At 37.2% G+C, this 22,074-nt stretch overlaps 3 protein-coding genes across 5 annotated transcripts; 1 reads left to right on the forward strand and 2 right to left on the reverse strand.

Annotated features, from left to right (window-relative positions):
- The first annotated feature begins 1,261 nt into the window (after positions 1–1,261).
- Cox17 (Cytochrome c oxidase copper chaperone COX17) lies at positions 1,262–2,062 on the forward strand. The gene is made up of 2 exons (XM_014362712.2): positions 1,262–1,429; positions 1,811–2,062. The coding sequence occupies exons 1-2, from the start codon at positions 1,326–1,328 to the stop codon at positions 1,893–1,895; spliced, it is 189 nt and encodes a 62-aa protein (XP_014218198.2). The 5' UTR covers positions 1,262–1,325; the 3' UTR covers positions 1,896–2,062.
- A 294-nt stretch (positions 2,063–2,356) lies between these two features.
- LOC106646584 (zinc finger-containing ubiquitin peptidase 1) lies at positions 2,357–9,847 on the reverse strand. 3 transcript variants are annotated; one of them, XM_089590407.1, is made up of 8 exons: positions 9,607–9,847; positions 5,801–6,210; positions 5,417–5,723; positions 4,902–5,329; positions 4,331–4,733; positions 4,128–4,255; positions 3,818–4,041; positions 2,357–3,733 (listed from the first exon to the last, which is right to left on the reverse strand). In XM_089590407.1, exons 1-8 carry the CDS (start codon positions 9,825–9,827, stop codon positions 3,689–3,691), a joined length of 2,166 nt encoding a protein of 721 aa, XP_089446533.1. In that variant the 5' UTR covers positions 9,828–9,847; the 3' UTR covers positions 2,357–3,688. The 3 variants fall into 3 exon arrangements, with proteins under 3 accessions (XP_089446533.1, XP_089446532.1, XP_014218121.2); XM_089590406.1 differs by having other exon boundaries at positions 4,331–4,745; XM_014362635.3 differs by lacking the exon at positions 9,607–9,847 and adding an exon at positions 6,293–6,562 and having other exon boundaries at positions 4,331–4,745.
- Positions 9,848–13,487: 3,640 nt separating this feature from the next.
- LOC106646277 (esterase E4-like) lies at positions 13,488–21,022 on the reverse strand. The gene is made up of 9 exons (XM_089590185.1): positions 20,959–21,022; positions 20,590–20,813; positions 17,055–17,186; positions 16,797–16,956; positions 16,339–16,715; positions 15,259–15,430; positions 14,984–15,177; positions 14,745–14,892; positions 13,488–14,455 (listed from the first exon to the last, which is right to left on the reverse strand). Exons 2-9 carry the CDS (start codon positions 20,797–20,799, stop codon positions 14,145–14,147), a joined length of 1,704 nt encoding a protein of 567 aa, XP_089446311.1. The 5' UTR covers positions 20,800–20,813; positions 20,959–21,022; the 3' UTR covers positions 13,488–14,144.
- Between the last annotated feature and the right edge of the window lie 1,052 nt (positions 21,023–22,074).

The following is a 22,074-nucleotide window of genomic DNA, read 5'->3' on the forward strand; positions in this document are numbered from 1 at the left end:
GTGTGTATATCTTGCCGGTATTAATAGCCATAGTGAGCAGTCCTACTATTAATCCAAGTCCGCGAGCTCTCGGGTAAATAATAACGACAAATCGCCCTGCAGTTTCTGATGCGCCTCAGGGTCGGGTGTACGCGAGTCGTTTGTACGACGAAACTTTTGTTGGCAGTCGGCGAATACTCTCTCTCATCTCCCCGTTCTCTTTCTTACAAGTATTATGTGTATACACCCGATTCGCAGATAAATACAGTGACCCTCTGTGTTTTCTCACTCGAAGCGCAATAAGTTAACAATTCGTTTTACTATGTATTATATGCAATCCTTAAATGAAATGGTCAACGTTTATTATTCATGCCTGACGTACAACATGTACATGCTCGTGTGTACGATACAATAAACGTATAAATGTAGTATAGCAAATGGTAGGCATATATGTATATTTGGTACAACTGATGAGATGTTAAGACATCGATATCGTGGGTACTTGTATAATTGTTATACAACAATGATCGTAAGACTTTGTCATCTTATACGTCGACTGTGCTTACTTGACGTATATTTTAACGTATTTTCGATGACTACAATTTCTAGTTTTATGAATTGACTTAAAAACAATAAAAAATGTTATTTATTTAGGAGCTCTCCGTACCCCCTACAATAAAACAAAAGAAAAATTTGTTCTTCTCTCTCTGCGGCTCCCTTCATATAGTCAACGTGTCTTGTACTTTTCCAAAGAACTTTTTTATTTTCAAAACAATTTAAAAAAAAAAAACGGCAAAAAAGTTACGTGCATGCCTCGACATTCTTATACGTGGGACAGTCCACGTAAACTTAAAATTAGTATCCACCGCTAAATGTTAAAATTAAATAATGTATGTAAATTATTGGGAAAAACGTTTTATAGAATTCAAGAGGGATTAGAAACAAAAATGTGCCATCGTTGAATAGAAAAGTGCTAACAAAGACTGAAAACTAAATGAAATGATGCAGAAATAAAGTGAAAATTAAATGTAAAAGAATAACTTGGAGAAATAATGTTGCTTCGAAAATTTGACAAATAAAAGATAAGTATTGAATATGTAAATTCAGAGTAAGAAAAATTCATTAGAAAATAATAATTTGAAGTTAAATTCTCGCGATCGGCGATACATACACGTAGAAAAGTCCAAATCTTCCAAAGTAACTTACATGGTATTCTACGCTCCGAAAACTTACGTTTTCTACGCGTTAACACACGCATTTTTATACATTATTATACAGTCGCTCCACTGTCAAGTGACAATTCGAGCGTTATAAAAGTAAAAACTTAAATAAAAAGTGTAACAAATATGGGCAATAGTTCAGCAAAAGTCGAGGCCAAGCCGGTCGAAGAAAAAAAGCCTCTTAAGCCGTGTTGTGCGTGTCCGGAGACGAAAAAGATTCGGGACGAGTGGTGAGAAAAAACAATGCGTCTTCTAGGTTATGGTTCATTATTGTTTTGTATTTCGACATTTCATTACTTATAATTTTACTGTTTTTCATCATTATTTGCATCACTAATTTATATTAGTCGATGTAATTTTTAATATTTCTGTTCCTGGATAAGCTGTCATTTTGTTGAAGTTTGTTTACTACACATGATGACTGTGTTGATATTATTGCACAATATGAGGATATATTAGTTACATGAGCCATTTGCTATTATTCCTTAGGCATTTTTGATGTTTCATTCAGTTTGTCTAAACTCTAACGATTAATATGTATAAAGATTGTCATCAATGATGTTTGTTTTTTTTTTTTGGTGACTTATCAAGGTCATGCGTTTTTGTTTCAGTATTATAACAAAAGGCGAGGCTGAGTGTGGCCACCTAATAGAAGCTCACAAGGCTTGCATGCGTCATTTGGGATTTAATATTTAAGCTGTAAAAGATCTGAGGAGTGTTGGGTCAAATCGCTTTGTACAAAGCAGCCAAGATGGTTACTTTAAGTATTACCATAGAAATTGATAATACAAATATTTTTAAGTTTAATCTTCTTACAATAGTTCTTGTAAATATATAGGTCAATAAATCATTAAGTTGAAAAATTTCGTCTTATTAATTTTCTTGAACCTAGTGAAAAATCTGCATAGTTTTATTAGAAGAATACGACTTGAAGTTGTTCTGTTATTATGTAAATTGTAACTCTTTTTTACATAACTTAGTGTATTTTTAACAAAAAATTTGAATCATTTAAAAAATTTGAAATTTTTACTTACCTTTTGAATGTGACTTATAATGTTAGGTTACTATTATTAACGAAAAATAATCAAATTATTTTACAAAAAATGTGCATTTATTAGAATTTGTTAATTTACATAGTGGAAAAACAGAGCGTTTCATTGAAAGAATATAATACTGTTTTAGGGTTTCTAATAAAGCATACAGTATGTATTTTATTTTGACACAAATAATGTCGCTGCTTTTTAATATGACGATCTCGAAGGTTTGTCAAATAATGACACAATAATATATATTCTTTTTTTCAAAAATCTCCTACAACGATGTTCACACTTCTGTGTACGATAAATTTTTTAAGCTAATGTAACATGATTTTTATTTTGGTAATTTTATTTCATTCATTAATATTCATTGTCATTTATTTAATTACAAGAATAGTTGCTATCGTAATAAATAGAGAGGAATATTGTTAATTAGTCATTGCAATAAGAATTTATTACATGAAAATTCATTTTCTTGAACATCTTCATAAAATACTTAACAAAGTAACAAGTAAATGGACTGAAAATTTTCACAGCTTGCATTGGACTTAGTTGCTACGGCTCTCACTCTCTTTAGCCTTACATTTTTTCAGTAATTAAATTTATTAATTTCTTTTTTTTTTATAATCAGTATGAAAGTAGTTGTACTTTATATATTTCCAGTGACTGTTAAAGTGTAATGAAGAGTGCAAGTATCTGTTTGCATGAGGTATGGAAATATGAGGCACTGCCTTTAAAAAGCAATACGAAAAATTCAAATAAAAATAAGTACAAATATGTCCTGTAAAGGTTTCCTATCAATTAAACGAATTGACTACATATTGACTAAGACTAGAGTCACCTATGATAAAACGTATTCAACAAGAGCGTCATACAGTTAAAAATTGATTGCATCTTCACATCAAAACATTCACGATTTCACATTTCCAATCCTGATGCAGAAAGATTTGGTCAAAGAACAGACACGATTGGTTTCTTTGTTGATTTGTTCGACAAAATTTGAGCTTAAGAATTTATATTAAATGAAGTGACAGCTTTGGGAGTACGCTCGCTTGAAGCGGAAGCTACTCAAGAGCCAAAAGAATTCGAGGGATCTTTGTATAGAAATATAAATAGAAAGTGATATTTTCAAGCTTCTATTCATATTCCTTTAGCCTTTAACTGTTTTACCCTTCAACTAATTTTTTTAGTCCCTCTTAGATTCATATTTATATCACGAATACGCTTAACAAATAAATTCGATAAATTTTCGACGATTCCACGTCTCAACAGCATTTAATTTCCAATTCGGCGTTTGGTAATGTTTGCATAACATAGATTCATTGTAACAAGCTTCGTTCTTCTTTGAAGTTGAATTATCGTTCACATGATTTTAAGAGCTGTGGGAACTATTGAACTAAAATCGAGGTATTGTTTTCTCCTAGAATATCGGGCCCTCCATACCATTAAATCTCACCTATCGTGGGGGATTCTTAAAGAGTGTAGCACCTTACTTTGCTGCAAAAAAAAATTTTTTTTTCAATTAAAAGTTAGTTTTCAAACACTCACAACAATGTATCATGATGCATATCAATGTTTTACTTGGTATTGCATTTCAGAATCCATGATTCCTATCACAGCTACAATTTGATATTGCTTTGCTTTCATTGCAGCAGGGGATATTCTAACTAGCCTCATTGCGCTTGCAGCACTGCTGGTATTAAAAAATTGAGCCATTTGACTTGAATTGTGACTTGGATCGAGTACAAGCAATATTATTGAACCATCCCTCAGTTGCTCAACTCCCATGATAGTTCTACTGTGTCCTGCAATGTATTAAAATACAAATTTTTTTTACCGGCTACTTGAACGAAATCTTCTTGTTATCTATGGCAAGCTTAAAATAAATTACCTTGATGTTGAAGGTAAAGAGGTGGTTTAAAATCTTCGCTGCGCTGAAAGTAACGTAGCACCCATTTAAACATTTCTGGGTGCCCGCCATCTGGATCTGTAGGCCTGTGAAAATCTACTAGTTGGCACCTGAGACAAAAATCATCAAATAAACCGTATCACTCATTTTAATCAGTGCAATCGCGTAAATTATTTTTTTAATACCTGATCCTCAAACTGGAAAGCAGCGTTACAACTTCAGTAGTCCCAATCCATTTTCTCGTGTTAACCAGCTGAGCGCCCAGCTGTTCAGCCCCCTGTAAATCGAATCCCTGAGCCCAAGCCCATTCAATCATCTTCTGCAGTCTCGAGATCGAGGGCACAGAACTGCGCTGTGGATTTTCGCAGGATCTACTGTTGCTAACACCACAGCTCCAGGCCCTATAGACGAGTTCGTTATAACCCGTGTGCTGCAGCAGCGCGGATATCATCATTTGCGCGTTCCTATAACCACAGCCCCAGCCCTTGTCACCATAACTCACTGCGTAGTGATCGACCGTGGAACACATCCAAGTATTGACGACATTGCTGCACGCCTGGCTGATTGCCCTCACCCTTGGGACCAGCCCTGTAAATTTGACTAGTTAGCCAAATTCAAACGATTCCATTAAACATTTTTAAACCATAAGCAACGAAGAGTATAAAACGAAAAAATAAAAAATAAAAATAGAGTAAAACGGCCAGGGGTATACAGGGGTTTAGGTAGCTGCACCCGCCAAGTGACAAATTCATTCACCTCGAGTGCACGAGCTGCCATCGTCGATGCCGCTGTTCTCGGCCTGCCTAAGTTCGATTTGCTTCTCGTAGTAATCCGCGACGGTCATCTCACCCGCGTAAACCGCACGCTGCATGTTCGTCACGCTCTGTTCCTTAAAGTTACCCTGATTGTCCATACCGTACTGCGCCTGGAGCATCGCGAACTCGCGCTGTTCCCTCAGTCGTTGCACCTCCTTTTCGCGCCTCTCCATGTCCCGGGCGAGCAAACGGTCCGACGAGGCGTCGGGCGTCATTGGCGAGGGTGAGGCCTTTTTCGCAAAGTGCTCCTCGATGTGGCTCGTCAGCTCGTCGCTGTTTTTGAACAACGTGCTCAGACAAACTGGACATGAAGGTGTTTCACCACCACTTGTTGCTACATCCGAGTAGGGGGACGATACCTTTGCTGGACTGTGGAAGATAGATGAATAGATTATCTTACTGGGAGGGGAGGAAAAAAGCAAAATTGTAGTGTCTTGTCAAAGTTCACTGGCATACCTGAGTATGTCTTTGTGCTCGATGTTGACGTGGAGCTCCAAATCCGAGGAGTTCGGAAAAGACGTGACGCAGAACGGACAGTTGAAAGTACTGTCCCTCGTTTTGGGAGGAGACTCAGGGGGAAGTGACGGCGACGTGAGATCAAAGTGCTGTCGGTTGATGTGCTCCTCCAGTTGGCTGAGACTGTCCGAAGTGTAAGGACACATCATGCACTCTCTTACGGGAAGCTTTGGAGTCGCGTGCGAGCGTAGCTGCAGATTCAGACTCGAACGGAGAGGAGAACCGTGGCCAGCTGTGTTTTCCGCGACTATATAAAGCGCAACAACAGTTGGCAAAGATCATTAAAAGCCATTCATGGCCAACACAGAAACGCACGAGACTTACCACTGTTGACAAGAGTGGTGTTGTTATTGTTGTTGTTGTTGTTGTTGTTATTGTTGTTGTTTATCGAGGCTCCAGTTGACGATGAGGACGAGGAAAAAAGAGACAGGGAAGACGACGAAGAAGCTGCTGCTGCAGCAGCAGTGTACAACTCATCTTTCCTCGTAGTCGTGGCTGACGTTCTGGAAGATGACGAAGACGAGGACGGTGTCGTCGACGACGACCATCCGTTCTGCTGAAGATACGGCGAAGAAACGCAAAGTGTGGACGTCGAGGCTAACGACGAAGACGACGAGGATGTCTCACCGTTGCGACGTTGCGCTGGCTTTGTGCTGCCACTGCTGCTGCTACTGTGTTCCTGGTGATGGTGCTCCTCGTCGATGAAGGCCATCACGTCGTTCTCGTCAGGAGTACTGTGAAGAAAAACAGAGGCGATGAACACGAAACGAATGATTTTTCCATGATTTACATGACACATTGTTTTTTTTTATTTACGGTAACTTGAGTCTTCGCTCCGTGGCAAGGAGGATTATCTTGCGCATCCTTTTGTTCATTGTCTTGGACGCTCGCTTTGACTTAAACATTATTTACGTACGCGGTGTAGGGACTCCGGATTATGATTTGTCATCTATCAAGTATATAATATCAAAATGGGATGTAAATTTAACCGGATACGGATTGTGTACTTATACTAACTGATTGAATCGTTACAAAAATGATTTAAAAATAAACAATATACACACATATGTACAACAGCAACATGCACACGAGATGAAAAAAGAATATATATTCTCTCTCTCGCACTCACATAGGGCTTATGGCGATCTGACCTAAACCTGCAACTGCAAGTCTCCCATGTACAGGGTACAGGCTCCCTTATTAAGTAGGTTCCGCATGTCAACAAACTTCGATATTTTTCATGCTGTTTTCACTCCCATATACCACCCGATATTTCAAAGTTTGTTGACATGCTGAAGTTATAAGCGATAAGTCGATTTTATAAGCCATATAAGATAAGTAGAATATTTATACTGTTGGAGGTCGATTTTCGGGTAAAAGATAAATTGCATACTTGCTGCAAATAGCACAGACAATGTTAACTTATTATTATTTATCTATGGGATTAGTTTCGGCTGGTTTATAATTAATAAAGTGACTTTGCTGTCAATAGCAATAGTTATTTAGATTAGCGCCATCTAGCGGTCTTTATTTTTTGGCCAAAAGTGGCTCCTAAAATTCTCAATCAGAGCATTCAGGATTAGAGCAATTTAGTCAATTATAAACCAGCCGCAACTCGATGATGAAGCTATAAAATCAGAAAATAACGATACATATGTTTTTGGCGGCAAGGTAAAAATCTATCTTATGCTCGAAAATGTATCTTTAAAGGTATAAATACATAGAAGGTCGATTTTTTGGTAAAAAATAGATTGTTACTTTGCCGCCAAAAACACATGTATTGTTATTTTTTCATTTTATAGCTTTATCATGAGTTGCGGCTGGTTTATAATTGAGTAAATAGCTCTAATCCTGAATGCTCTGATTGAGAATTTTAGGAGCCACTTTTGGCCAAAAAATAAAGACCGCTAGATGGCGCTGATCCAAATAATTATTGCTGCTTACAGTAAAGTCACTTTATTAGTTATAAACCAGCCGCAAATAAGCTTATAAATAGACGATAAATAGTTGACATTTTTTATGCTACTTGCGGCAAGTTTCTACATCAATATTTTACATATTTTATATGGCTCATAAAATCGACAATATTTACAAAATTACAATACTCTTGACCTTTTACCATTAAATCATGTAAGCACAAATTAATCAGTCCATTAAAGAGACAACCGAAGAAAAAAGGCCTGAAAAAGAAGCACAGTCCCACGAAAAGTCTCATACAAGAATGGAGCATTGGATCTCACTTGATCAGAGAAGGTTGGGTTCTTTGTTTATTTATAATACTTCAAATTTACATCTCTGTAATAAATGTATTTTTTACTTAGTGAGATCCAATGCTCCATTCCTAGGAGACTCTTCGTGTGGCTGCTTCTTTTTAAGACCTTTTTTCTTCAGTTGTCTCTTTTCGACTGATTAATTTACGTGTAAGTATATTTGATCGTGATTTACGATTTCTGTAACACAAATTTTGCTATGTACATATTATATAAGTTAACTGTTTATTGGAAATCTAAAGTTGAAGGGCTGTTCTTTCATTAGTTAATGGTAAAAGGTCAAGAGTATTGTAATTTTGTAAATATTGTCGATTTTATGAGCCATATAAGATAAGTAGAATATTGATAGTTTTAGAGGTCGATTTTTAGGTAAAAGATAAATTGTAAAGCTATTTAAATTAAGTGAGATCCAATGCTCCATTTTTAGGAGACTCTTCCTGTGTAACTGAACTTTTTTTTTAAACTTTTTTTCTTCAGTTGTCTCTTTTGGACTTAATACTTTACGTAACTATTTAATCATTGTTCAAGATTTCTGTAACACAAATCTTGGTATGTACATATTATATAAGTTAACTGTTTATTTAAACTATAAAGTTAAAGGGCTGTGCTTCCGTTAGTTAATGATAAAAGGTCTTAAGTATTGTAATTTTGTAAATATAGTAGATTTTATAAGCCGTACAAGATAAGGTAAATATTTATTTACTTGTGGAGATCCATTTTCAGGTAAAAGATAAGTTGTAAGCTTGCCGCAAACAGCAAAGACATTTTTATCTTATTATGTTGTATCTATAAGATTAGTTGCGGCTGGTTTATAAATAACAAAGTGACTTAACTGTAAGTAGCAATAATTACTTTGGATCAGCACCATCTAGCGATCTTTATTTTTTGGCCAAAAGTGGCTCCTAAAATTCTCAATCAGAGCATTCAGGATTAGAGCCATTTAATCAATTATAAACCAGCCGCAACTAATGATGAAGCTATAAAATGAAAAAAATAAGAATACATGTGTTTTTGGCGGCAAGATAGCAATCTGTCTTATGCTTAAAAATTTATCTTCAAAAGTACAAACACATAGGAGGTCGATTTTTTGGTAGAAAATAAATTTTAACTTGCCGCCAAAAACACACGTATTGTTATTTTTCCATTTTATAGCTACAAGATTAGTTGCGGCTGGTTTATTATTGACTAAATAGCTCTAATCCTGATTGCTTTGATTCAGAATTTTAGGGGCCACTTTTGGCGAGAAAATAAGACCGCTAGATGGCGCTGATCCAAATAATTATTGCTATTTACAGCAAAGGCACTTTTTTAATTATAAACCAGCCGCAACTAAATTGGTACATAAACAATAAAATTTAAACATTGATAATGCTATTTGCGGCAAGTTTACAGTATATCTTTTATCCGAAAATCGACCTCCAAAAGTACAGACATTCTACTTATCTTATATGGGTTATAAAATCTACCATATTTACAAAATTACAATACTTTAGACCTTTTACCATTAACTCACGGAAGCATAAATTAATTAGTCTATAAGAGACAATTGAAGAAAAAAAGCTTAAAAAAGCCTATTTCTTAAGGGTCCCTTTAGAGATTCAGACCGAGCTGATGGAGTTAAACATTTTTTACACCTGTTAGGCTTTGTTATTATTTATTTTCAACTCATACACGCGTAAAATGTGAAAATGAAATGTTTATCGACACTTTTGGATTCTCCACGAGTCCCCGATTAGATCCAAAAAACATTATTATCGATGGCCTTACCGGCTCTCTCCGAAAAGTCACAACAAAGGTATAAGGTGCAGGTGTATAATATATCTGATATGAAAGAAGATCGAGAGAAACACATATACTCACCTCGGGGTCAAATAATCCAAATGTGCACTGTTGACGTGGAGGAGCATCTCGGCAGGTGATATTTCCCCGAGATCGCAAAAGGGGCAGTTCGCGGCACCCTTGAGGTGATAGAGGGCCATATGGGAGCGCATCTCCTCGTCGTTGAAACCTTCCCTGCCGCATATCTCGCAGGTGTAGTTCATTTCCGGTGTTTTGTTAGTACTGCTCGTCATGTTGTACATTTCTCCCTTTTTTTTTTTTTTTTTTTTTTCCTAATCACAAGGCAAAATTGAGTACATACGCATGCGTGTGCGTATTAATTTTTTACAATCACAAGCTTAACGGATAATTTATACATGCGTCGTTACAAATAACTGAGCCAATTGATTTTTTTTATCGTCTAAATACTTTTTGATCATAAGCAAGAGAGAAAGAGAGTACGCACACGCAATCATAAAAGTTCGACAACAAAAAGTGTATACCGGTCGTACGCAATAAATCCCTTATCCCCATTATTCGCTCCAAATGGGACAAAACCTTCCCCCGACCCTTTCACGGGTGCATGCATCCCTATTCTCTCCGAATGGCAAGTAAGTACACAATACACTGCCATACGATCGAAACGAACTTTTCCCATTTAATAGCCGATCTTTCATCTATTGGCGGCTCATACCCTTTAAAATTCAACGGAACTAGTTTTCTTGTACAGTTGCGCATCGTCCGTCTCATCATATTGTACATCATGTGAGCTGATACATGAAATACCCTTTTTTCCATTTGGTGAGTAAAAAAACATGTAACACGCTTCTTCTCTCGTTTTTCACACCTTGGCTAAATTTTTCTCATTTTTTTCCCCATTTGTTTTTTGATTGAGCAACACCACGCACACACAAGCTATAGCCATTACCCCGCGAATCAATCGCAAGTATTACTTTACTGCACAGACTTGGGCACAATTGTTTCATGGATATTTAAACTCTTTGACAAAAAATTCTTTTTCTTAACATACAGTGCACTGCTTTTCTTAAAAAATGTTTTATTCATTACTTTTCACAATCCGATATTAAAAACACGTTTTTCCTTTTCCTTGGCTGATAAGTATGTAATTCATTTTTTATATTTAAGTATTCGCCAATACAAACAATCAAATACTTTGATGTTTATTTTTTATTTATTTATTTATTTTTTTCAAATTTTAATAACTTGCTTTTGCTGGAAAAATTGTTGTTAAGCGCTGGATTGTAAATAGTTATCAAACAGTTATTTCTTATTACTTTTCCAGCAAAAAAATAGAAAAAAATATCCATGCCCAAGTCTGTTCATCCACATTATAAAGTGTAAAAGCAGACGCGCCATGACGGATCGATTAAGTGCACTTATTGAAGACCCGCTGGAGGGGGGGGGTGATATCGTTAGGCCGCAATTGTCGAATTAACGCGCGTGATCGAGTCTCTCCCCTTTTTTTGGACCCCCAAGGGAGAAAGCTCGGAGAGACCGTTTGATTCCATTTCTTTATCCTATACGGCTTTTCATCGCAAACGAGCTCATTTGCATGGAATCACTTGACTTTTTCCCTGTCCTCGTCAAAATTCACTACATCAAAGACAAAAAAACAAACGAACAAACTTTTGATTTTCTTGGGTGTATGCACGTGATGGTGCCTCGCACGTGTAGCTTTTATTTCGTGCGTATGCACATGGACATTATTATTCGTGAGGTAAAATAAATTGAAGGTCGAAAGGCTAATCCGATCACGTTCGGAAAAACTATAAGCGATCTGAATTTTTTAATACACCACGACACACTTTACTCTCGATCCATCCATTCGAAGCAGGCATCATTCTACCATCGATCGCCGTTTAAACACACGATACCATGCCCCCCCCCCCCTTCTGACACAGGACAATTAAATGTTCCGTGTACAATTTTTCTTTTAATAACCGTTGCAATTTTTATTCGCTCGAGATCTTTGATTCGGCAGGTAGTTTACAAATGATTAACTCTTCCGCGGGTCAACCCACCAAAAATTACCCCCCTCAGCCCCCCACGCGTTAGAGAGGGAGAGAAAGCCACCCTCACCCCCCCCCATATATTCGGATGAATAATGCATGAAAAACAAAATGCACCCCGTACTGTCCAGCTCCTCGTTCGCGCTATGCAAAATCGACTTTCTCTCTTTTTCTCTCTTGCCTTCGAACCACCAATTTGGTTACCAACATAGTGCACTTTTTTTTTTCTTTTTTTTTTTTTTTCTCACAATCACCCACGAATGTAAAGACGCACGTACACTGAAATCCTCTGCATGCGAGTAAAAGGAAAAAGAAGAAGAGGAAAAAAAGAGCTTTTTCGCGTTAATATACAGGGAAAGGCCAAAAAGCTCTTTCTTCCTTCCTCTCTCTTGGTATATGCACGCGAGATCGAACGTAACGAAAGAAAAGAGGAATGAGAGTGAAAACCTTGACGACAACACTATGTTGGGAATTAGGCACAAGATTGGGGGTGCAGCTAGTCACCAGCACCCAGTTGTCACTGTTGTTGTTGTTGTTGTTAACTTCCTCTTCCTCCTCGCAGACAAAAACACGCGCCTATGTGACCAACGCGCGTGTGTATATGCACGAGCAGAGAGGGAGGACGAGCTTATAACTAGGCCAAGCGTCGTCGCGTGTCCTCGAGATTGTCACTGGCCGATGACCCATTTAGCCCTCGTTAACACCCTTTCGAACGATCAATCACTTTATTTCCATTTATATACCCAATTTAATTTTTCTTTCTTTTAATTCACGGGCTGCTTTACAGGATACGAGGTTTAGCGTCCGGAACGAGGTTGCGAGGCGAATCAACGACGACGCGGGCGCCGCCACTGTGTGTGCCTGCACACAGGGAGTTTTTTTCCTCGCCGTTGGGCTTGCAGAGCTTGCAACGGAAGAAAGGGGTGGTGGCGACTGGAGGGTGAAGAGAATAACGCGTGCGCGCAGATGAGGGTCGTATGTGTTGCAGGGCCAGTGTATATAGTTGTATCATACAGCTCATGGTGCTTGCACCCGTGTAAGTATATATACTTATACTCTATATACATGAGCTTGCGTGGCAGTGGCAGTATATATAGGTACAGTGCTACTGAATAGTAAGCGTATACATACATGTATGGGTGTTGATGGGGGAAATGTCACCATGTGGGTGTGTGTATTTATTATTATCTTTTCGCTATCTCCTCTGTATCTTGTCTCGAGCAGCTTGCACTTGTGTCGAGTGCAAGTTAGCGTTCGGCCGATGAGCGTTTTTTTTTTTTTTTTTAATTCAATTTTATTGGAAACTCGAAAAAAGTTTAAAAAAAAGATTAAGATTCAATGCATAAACTCAAATAAATGCACCAATTTTTTACGTTTTCACACGGTCAAAACTCCTTAATGCCACAAAAAAAAAAAAAAAAAAAAAAAAAAAAAAAAAAAAAAAAAAAAAAAAAAAAACACTTTATCACGAAGCAAAATATGACAATACTCTGTATATTTTGTCACGTTTGCAAAGGCTTTTATAAGTTTTAAGAGAACAAGCGAGCTATAACCAACACACATAATATTTTACGAGTATCTTGGAGCTAACGAGATAATAAATACTTATAATTAAATCTTCTCAATTAAGAACAGCGCTGTACCGTGCACTGGCGTTATAAAGCAACGCCTGTGCTATACTTGAGACCCCAAAAAAAAAAAAATGTGTATTTGCTACCTCTTTTTCTATAATATTTGTGTCAATTTGCTTCGTTTTCCATGCAACGACTACCTTGTCAGGGTAGAAACTCAAAACTCTATAACCGCGCAGAAGATACTTTTTATCCTATGCCAAAAATTAAAACTAAAAGGACTTATCTGACGACGGTAAAAATAAATGCTTGATACGAGACATCACATTACAACATGTTGTTTATTTACTTAATACTTATCGTTTATGTACATAGTTAACTTTGTAAAATATAAAAAAATGATCATCAACTTTCGACGGAGCATCGACTTAATGATACTCTGGCTCGCAAAATGTAAAATCACAACACCGATACAACAGTAAAACACCTTAAGTATTATTTTTCAAACGAAATTCATTATCTTTTTAACTCGATATTTTCACAAATCATTACCTTCGTGAGGTAATTAAAAAATATTTTTCTTCTCTTTAACTACAACAGCTCAGATAAAACCAAATTTAACAACTTAACATTTTTCGTGTAGATGGATTTAAAAAAGCTCGAAAAATGTTTCGCTCTACAAATACCAATAATGTAAAAAAAAAAAAAAAAATTCCTTACAAAGTACATTCGTACAATACTTATACGCGAGAGTATACAGCTCACGTGAAATACTCTTTACGATATTTAGTAGCTCATCGGTGAAAATCGTTACAATGCAAAATATATATCATACTTGCGGTATTGGGATTGGCAATCCCGTGACCCTCGCAAGGATTGCCAAAGGGAGTTCAACCAGCCATGAGTTATTGTATACATGGCGCATCTCAGTTCATCCGATCCCAATGTAGTTGTCGGTAGGTATCACATTTTACCTCGATCAAGCTGACTGTGGTGTGTCGTTGAATACTTTGTCCCAAAAGCTCATTCGCTCGGAATTCAGTCCAGTCTTCATTGCGAGCTCTTTGCCGATGTCAAGGTATTTTTGATTTTTCGGGGTAAACTTTTCCCAGGTAACATCCCTGAACAGAGTATCGTTGGAATCTTTTGGCATTGGCTCGCCGGTTTTTGCGAAATTCGACCATATGGCCGTCATGCGTTCGACCGTTTTCGTTTCGAGAGAATCTTTTTCGAAATCTGGGAAGGAGCTACTGCGGAACAGGTACAGCAGATCGTCGAGATGCACCACACCTGAAAATCGTCAGTTATTATCAATATTTATCATTTAAAACCTTTTTTTTTTTTTTTTTTTTTTTTTTACAGCAATAACCTTTGTCGATACTTTTTAAAATTTTCATCCAAAACTTTGAAAAGGTGCTCGCGATAAAAATACAACTATTGTATGCACATATGATACAAAACTAGAAACAAAAAATGCGATATCGGACGAAAAAAAATGATCATCGCATTTCGTTGCGGATCAATAGATGCTCGGAGAAGGGGGGGTGGGAGGAAAAAAAAGAATTTGATACACTATTACCGTAGGGCTTGTTGGTGCTGTTCCAAACGACGTGACTGTAGGGGCCCTGGTACGTGAACTCGTAATAATAGACCGGTTGGTCCGAGGCGTTGGCCACCGTGTTGACCAGCTTGTGCACTGGATATCCAACACCACTGTCGGCAAAGAGCTGCTCGCGAAAGTGCATAGGAATTATCCTTGTTTTAATTTTTCTTCCCTTATTTTGTCAATCGAAAAAAAAATAAACGCTTGTATCTTACGTGGGCAAGTCCCTCAGAACTGTCGGCACCGACGGGCTTCCCTTGCAAGTAGAACTCTCTGAGCTTGCGGCTTATTTCCTTGGACCGATCGCCCCCGCGCTCGTAGTAGAAATTTATAGGTGCCAATTTTTCCCACCTGTCGTTCAGATCCCGGAACATGGAGTCGTTCCCGCTCTTGGCCTGCTCGATCATCCCTGAAAACAATAGCGTGTTACTTTTCAATCTTATTACCTTGGCCCGTTGTCCGTTCGAGTGTGCCCTTGTTTGGAGCTCACCGATGACTTTGTACTCGAACTCGTCCCTGGTCACGCCGGTGATGAAGGGAACCTTGTGGAATTTCCCTTGTCGGATGAGGTCGATCGGCTGGGCGGGCAGGAAGCGTTCGATCCCGCGTACCTCGGGTTCGACGACCGGTAACCATTGCCGGCCTGGGTTGCCGTACCACTCCTCCAATAACAAAAGATTTTTGCCTTTTACTTCGCACTCCCTTCTTCTTTTTTTTTTTTTTTTTTTTTTTTCGTGTTTTATCGAGCGATCCGCGCGATCTAAATACTACTTTTTCTGGTACTTGATTAATATTTTAGCATTTAATCGTTCAACGAGCATACAATCCATCAAATATTACGTTGCAAATCAATTATTTATTTTAATTAAATCATTATTGATTTCAAGAGTTATTTATTTTACTTTAATACATATATTTATTTATTTATTTATTTATATTCGTTTGATTAACCGTTTATTTGAATTGATGACATTTTTTCTTTCTTTTTTTTTTTTCAGCGAAGACAACATGATATTGCTATGAAATCTTTACACGTAATGTTTTTATTGTAATTTCGTATGTAAATATAGGTAAGTATTGTTTTTTAAAATAACTTTATGTACACAAATGGACAATTGTTTAAAATTTTTTTTTTTTTATCGAAAACGATGTGTCCTACAGTTTGATTATATGTTAACCATACATTGAATAAAGTTTTTTTTATGTCTAATGAATATTTTAAAAGAAATACCCGTCTTAACCATTCGTGCAACGAGTAAAGAGAATTCGAGATGACGCTTTTGTAAAAGACCTGCTAATGATTGATGTAAAAAAAAATCAAGTTTAAGTCCAATAAAAGTATTCACGTGTACTGTGAAAAATTATTTTCTCCAAAAAACAAATCCAATAGTTTGAATTGTTAAAAAAAAAAACAGTTCGTAGTCCAAAAATTTGCGCAAAATCAAAAAAACAGTTAAAAAAAAAAAAAAATAAAAAACAAGATCTTAACGGTGACCCCGGAGGAGTTGCGAGATCTGTGAAAAGATCTTCTTGAAAAAAAAAAAAAAAACAAGTAAAAAAACAAACTCACGGAAAAACTGTCGACGGTGTCGGCAAACTCCTCGGGTGTCTTGGTGTTGAGACAGACGAGCATGTTGCCAACCGTGTCAGTGGGACAGTCGAGGAGCTCGGCCTGTTTTCTCGCCAGGTGCGACTGATTCGTGGGCAAGGCCACCTGATAAACGGCAGAGCCGCTCGAAGCGATGGCTCGATGAAACAATCCCTTGGACATTGGCGAGACGAGGTGGAGCGAGACGCTCCAGGCACCTGCGCTACATCCGCTCAAGGTCACGGACTCGGGATCGCCACCGAAGGCCACTATGTTCTTTTGCACCCAGCGCAGGGCCTCCACTTGGTCCTTCAGCCCGAGATTGCCCGGGAGGAGCGCGTCGCCCGTACTCATGAAGCCTTCGAGGGTTACAAAAAAACGTTGTTTTTTTTGTTCGTCTTTTATTTTCTTTTTTCTTTTTTTACTATTCAAACACCCACCCAAAGACGAGAGGCGATAGTTGGCAGTCACGAGGACGACGTCGTGGTCCAGCATGTACTGTGGTCCAACGGTCAGGCTTTGGCTGGACATTTTGTAGAAGCCGCCCGGATGAAAGTACACGATCACAGGTCTCTTGACTATGTAGTCGGTGCTCGACAGCTGTTTGTTCGTACGTTTAGAAGTTTTCTTTTCTTTTCTTTTCTTTTTTTTTTTTTTTTTTTTTTTTTTTTAATTTACACGTAATATGTATATGTTACTTTGGTCGTGTAAACGTTTAGACGCAAACAGTCCTCGGACTGGTTGATGGCGGAGCTGGGGCTTTGGGGACAAGCCGGGCCGTCCTCCGAAGCGTTGAAAGTTTCGTCCCATGGCTTTACTGGTACGGGTGGCTAAGGAAATTAAAAAAAAAAAAAATAATAATAATAATTACCATACTTTTTATGTTTTTCGGATAAATTATAGTTTTTATCGTGACGCTTGTGGGATTTTTTTCTCTCGGTGTACTAATAATTTTTTTCGTCTATTTGCTAAACTATGGCAGTGAACTAAAATTTGAAATTATCACCAGAGCTGAGATGGGTCTGGAAACCACCAAAATCTGTAGGTACACACACGTGTATATTTAACGACTACGATGAAAGAAAAATAACTAAAATCGTCACGAAAACGCGAAAAAAAATCAAGCATTTAAAGCTAGCTCGTGGCTTTTATTTTCTATTTACATAACACATCGTAAAAACGCCGATGGTGTTAAAAAAAAGAAAATACTATTAATTATTTGTTATGAAAATTCCTTAAGCTTTTTCTTACCTCAATTTTTTTTTTTCTATTTTAAATATTTATTCCATCACGAAACTGGAAAAAATGTTTACTTTAATCTCACGACTACTTCTCACTGATCCAGTTCGAAAATTTAAAAAAAACTACCAAAACATTTTACATGTTGATATAGTCATTAAGATACAAAGATTGTACGTAGAGAAATAGAGGAGACATATGAGATGTGTTAAGTACCACCAATAAAAATCGGAAAGGTAAATATTTTTCATTAAAAACGGGTGGCTAAGGAAATTAAAAAAAAAAAAATTCTTTAAGTAGATACGATCCCGAAACTGTTTGCTCAAAACGAATAAATAAATTCTATTGTATAAAATTCCGTTGAGAAAGTCTTTCTCTATAGTTTTGCTTGCAATATACGTATTATAAACGTTTTCCTTATCGGTTTGTAACGATTCAATAATTTGTTATACGTTTTGATTTTTTTGTTAAAATTTTAATCGTAAAAAATATTCCTAGTCTAGACATATTTTTAGCAAAGATTTATTTTTAACCGATGTAAAGAGAAGCAAAAAAGAAAAACAAGCCAATCGTGCAAGAAAGAGTTAACAAAAAAAATAAAATAAAATCCGCAAAAAGTGCACAAATGTGGCAGGTACATACATATATACATTCGTCCGTGTGAACAAAAAAAAACCTAGATAATTGCATAATTTCCGACAAATTGGCTGCGCGAATGTCTGGATGAGTACTCTGTGCGTGTGTGCAGTCATCAACTTGCTACTCGTTTGAGTATGTAAAAAAAAAAAAAAAAAAAAAGGAAGGATGTGGATGATGATGACGATGAGGCAAAGCAACAAAAAACACAGTGCACTACGTACTATACTCATTTCATTAATCATCAAAAGTCAATGGTAAATCAAAAATCGCGCACACGATCGGTATTGTGTTTTTGCAAATTTAACGGTACAAGAAATATGAATACATTAAAAAAAAGGATTCACGAAAAACAAAACAAAATCCAGCTCGACGTGGTTTATCCGAGCTACACATTATACCCACGCACACAATATCGTCTCGGCGGAGCTGCAGCCGATGCAAACGAACAAAAGCGCCGGTGCAGACGTACGATCCGCATCAACAATGAAGGCCCCCTTTCATTCGGCTCGTATACATTGTACCCGTGCAACTTTACGATTTAACGTGTGTGCAACTTACGCGCGCGTCGTATAGCATACGCATATACGCACAAAAGAACATCTCGTTTGTACGTGCATTCATATAGGTAATATACCAGTGGATAAATGAATTACACAAACACGACGGCAATGTGATTGCGACTTCTCCGTGTGCGAGTGGGTACCTACTTTGTTCATAAATATGGGCTTTGATGTATCGTGGAGGTTTTGAGTCATACGACCATCTTTTGTGTATGTACATATTCGTTCGTGTGTGTAATAATGCACGCGAGTGGGTGGATGTTTTTGCTTTTTGTTACGTGCAACCATCGAGTATCTTTGAGATAAACACTTTGATCGGTAATACAAAGACGGAGGGGATATTGTTGTAAAAACATTTTGTAGCCTTGACTGTAAAAATGACACCGTTGCTATCAGTGTCGAGGACTTGATAACAACAATAAAGTATTTTATTTTTGATCGTATGAGTAAAAGTTACAATATTTATAACAATTTCATCGGCAGTTTATCTTCAAATTAACTGTTAACGTATATATAATATGTTGGATATCATATTTATATTACATATGAAGAAAACAAGATACCACCAAACAACCCTCAAGATTATCAGTACCAATTGATGTACGAGGTTTAGAAGTAATAAGAAAAGTAAGTGACAAAATAAAAATTGTTTTGAAAAATTTAGAATAAAATAAATCTAGAATAATCTCAGGGAAACAGTATACCAGACGAGTCAGCAGCGTTAGCTGGAAGGATTCGATGGTAATTGGTATAAACTCGCGTGCTGTCACACGCTCGAAACAAACTCTGTAGCGCTTGTGCCGCGAGATAACTCGCTCGTGGTATAAAAATCGTAGCGAAAACCGTGGATACACATAACACGCAAATTAGGCAAACGAGCAAGTGACTTGAACACGCAGTGATTACATGTACCCACATGTCCTCGTAAACAACCGTAGCTGCTCGTTATCAAAAGCGTTGCTGACGAGGATTGGTTGCACTTACATAATCACCGGCTATGTTTATTTCTTATTTTTTCACCGCAATCACCGATTTCCGAGTGTTATTAAATTATTTTGGGTCTCAACGAAATTACGCCAATCACGTGCGAATAATTATTATATTTCATGTACATCCGGTTGAGAAGTCTCATCATCGGATCTTGGATAATTACCTTGATTAACGAGCATTGATCAAGTTGCCTCACGAGATTTGACAACAAGAAATACGAAAATCATTCCATGAAATTTCATACAATGTGTGATGTACATGCATGATGTCGATTATTAGAACATTCACTTAAATTTTAAAGATTTTTCCCTTGTTTTTAGCCCACTACGTGTGTAACCCACGAGATTACCAAATTATAAAACTAAAATCTAGCTATTGTTCTTTATTTTGGTGTTAAAAATTACACCCATACCTCACACTTAAAATATACAAAAAAATTGTTTATTTTTTTTTTTTTTAACATAATATGTATAAACATGCACTTGTGTAGAATAAAAAATGAAAGAATGTTCGTTTTAATTTATAAAGTACCCTTAATGTTTTTTATCATACGCAAGTTATTTGTTGTCGAGTCAATGAATTGTTACCAAACCAACAATTTACGGACTTTTTCAACGTAAATGATGTTTGAGTAAAAAGACGACCAACACATTTAATTACCGGTAATTTGCATTATCATTCATCTTCAATCTCAGCTGACCCGTCATTTGCCCTCGCACGAGAGTCTATCCTCCAAATCCATATGCGAAGAAAAAATGTCGCAAAAAAACCCAAGTACTTAATTAAAAAAAAAAAAAATCATCACCTGAAATCTCTGCTGTCCGGCGGGTGGTTCGGCGTACCTCATGCCCCGGAACGCAAGAATTTTCTTCCCCAGTCGCGTCTCCATGTAGGACCCTCTGACCTTTCCAACCGGCGCCTGGACTTCGGGCGCCTCCGCGTCATCTCCGTCAGCAAAGACGACCACGAAAATCGCACACGCGACCAACACCTGCAGCCACGGTGACTTGGGCATCTTTTTTGTTACGTCTTGAATTAATTATTTGAAAAAAAAAAAAAAACAAAAAAAAAAAACAACGTTTGTATAAAAATCGAAAAATGCGAAATGACTGCGCCCTCTCGCGCACTCAAATCGCCAATCGCATTGACGGGGGGACGAGAGACGAGATGTTACAAGAGAGGAGAGAACAACGCTGATGGCTAATTGTCAGAGGAGAAGCGACTCTCGAGGCCGCCGCGCCTAATACACACTGAGCCGCGGATGAGTCAAGCCTTGTGCTTTATAGGTCGTGTGCACCACGCCACGCGCACACATGACGAGCCCATATTTTCTATACCTACCGGTGTACTCGACTACTCGTACAATATATTGTTCTTATTGTGTGAAACGTCGAGTTTGAGCAACACCGGCATCGCGCCGGTGAGTTTTTAGATATATATACGTAACGTGGTAATGTATCCGTATAGGTATGGTGCGTCCATGACGTCCCCATTCAGCCGGTGAAAATATGACTTGTAATTTTCTACATGATGTACGGGATTCATCGATTAGTGAGTTTACCTTTTTTTTTTTTTAAATAGTATGGTGTCTCTATTTTTCGTGGATAGCGGTGTTATATCACCGTTTCTTACAATAAATACTCATATACACCCCAGGAGTGGGTTATATCCTAGTTTTATTTAAAATGCCAATGTTTAAAGAAAACGTTTTTTAGCAAAACAATAGAAAACTTCCACTTAAGTACATGGGATTATGAGAAAAAAATGTCAGAAGATACTTTAGTAGTGTGTATCTCAGTACTCTTTATAATATCAGTACACCCTTTCGGGGTTTTTTTTTTTTTATTTTTTTTTTTATGTTTTCTACTTCACAAACATCAGACTCGTGACTTTTATTTGACGTATCTGGATAAGTGGAAGCGCACCTATTGCTGTCACGTATGATTATTATTATTATTATTATACAATTGACGTACCGTTTGCGACGATGTTGGCAAGTCCAGAGGTGTGTTTAGACAACACATGCAGTGTATATAGGTACGGCTAGTTAACGTGTATGCTTGACATCGTTTTTAAAAATGCTCTAGTGATAAGCTGTTGCAACTCCTGCCTTTTGTAACGCGATTGAGTATTATAATTTACAAAATATATTCTATTATTTGGATGTAAGTTTATAATAGGGTTTTTTGCAAGAGATATAAAAGTTTTCATCCAAAAATAAGTGCTTTTCAGAGGAAAGGTGGATCCGCATTGAAATAAATTCAAAATACTTATTTGCACCACACGCGAG

This window comes from Copidosoma floridanum, unplaced genomic scaffold, assembly GCF_036245765.1.
Source record: "Copidosoma floridanum isolate Cflo_tuat_1 unplaced genomic scaffold, Cflo_Japanese_pri ptg000012l, whole genome shotgun sequence".
Classification (NCBI taxonomy): Eukaryota; Metazoa; Arthropoda; class Insecta; order Hymenoptera; family Encyrtidae; genus Copidosoma; species Copidosoma floridanum.

What these genes read in the sequence shown, in the direction of transcription:
- LOC106646277 (XM_089590185.1), bottom strand. Translation starts at nt 20,799, where the DNA reads ATGCCCAAGTCACCGTGGCTGCAGGTGTTGGTCGCGTGTGCGATTTTC. An exon ending in ACACCGTCGACAGTTTTTCC is followed by an intron (nt 15,431 to 16,338) that starts GTGAGTTTGTTT and finishes TTGTTATTGGAG; the next exon opens with GAGTGGTACGGCAACCCAGG. An exon ending in GTTCGAGTACAAAGTCATCG is followed by an intron (nt 15,178 to 15,258) that starts GTGAGCTCCAAA and finishes TATTGTTTTCAG; the next exon opens with GGATGATCGAGCAGGCCAAG.
- Cox17 (XM_014362712.2), top strand. Translation starts at nt 1,326, where the DNA reads ATGGGCAATAGTTCAGCAAAAGTCGAGGCCAAGCCGGTCGAAGAAAAA. An exon ending in AAAAAGATTCGGGACGAGTG is followed by an intron (nt 1,430 to 1,810) that starts GTGAGAAAAAAC and finishes TTTTTGTTTCAG; the next exon opens with TATTATAACAAAAGGCGAGG.
- LOC106646584 (XM_089590406.1), bottom strand. Translation starts at nt 9,827, where the DNA reads ATGTACAACATGACGAGCAGTACTAACAAAACACCGGAAATGAACTAC. An exon ending in TGGCAGCTCGTGCACTCGAG is followed by an intron (nt 4,746 to 4,901) that starts GTGAATGAATTT and finishes TTGGCTAACTAG; the next exon opens with TCAAATTTACAGGGCTGGTC. An exon ending in CTTTCCAGTTTGAGGATCAG is followed by an intron (nt 4,256 to 4,330) that starts GTATTAAAAAAA and finishes TTTTTGTCTCAG; the next exon opens with GTGCCAACTAGTAGATTTTC.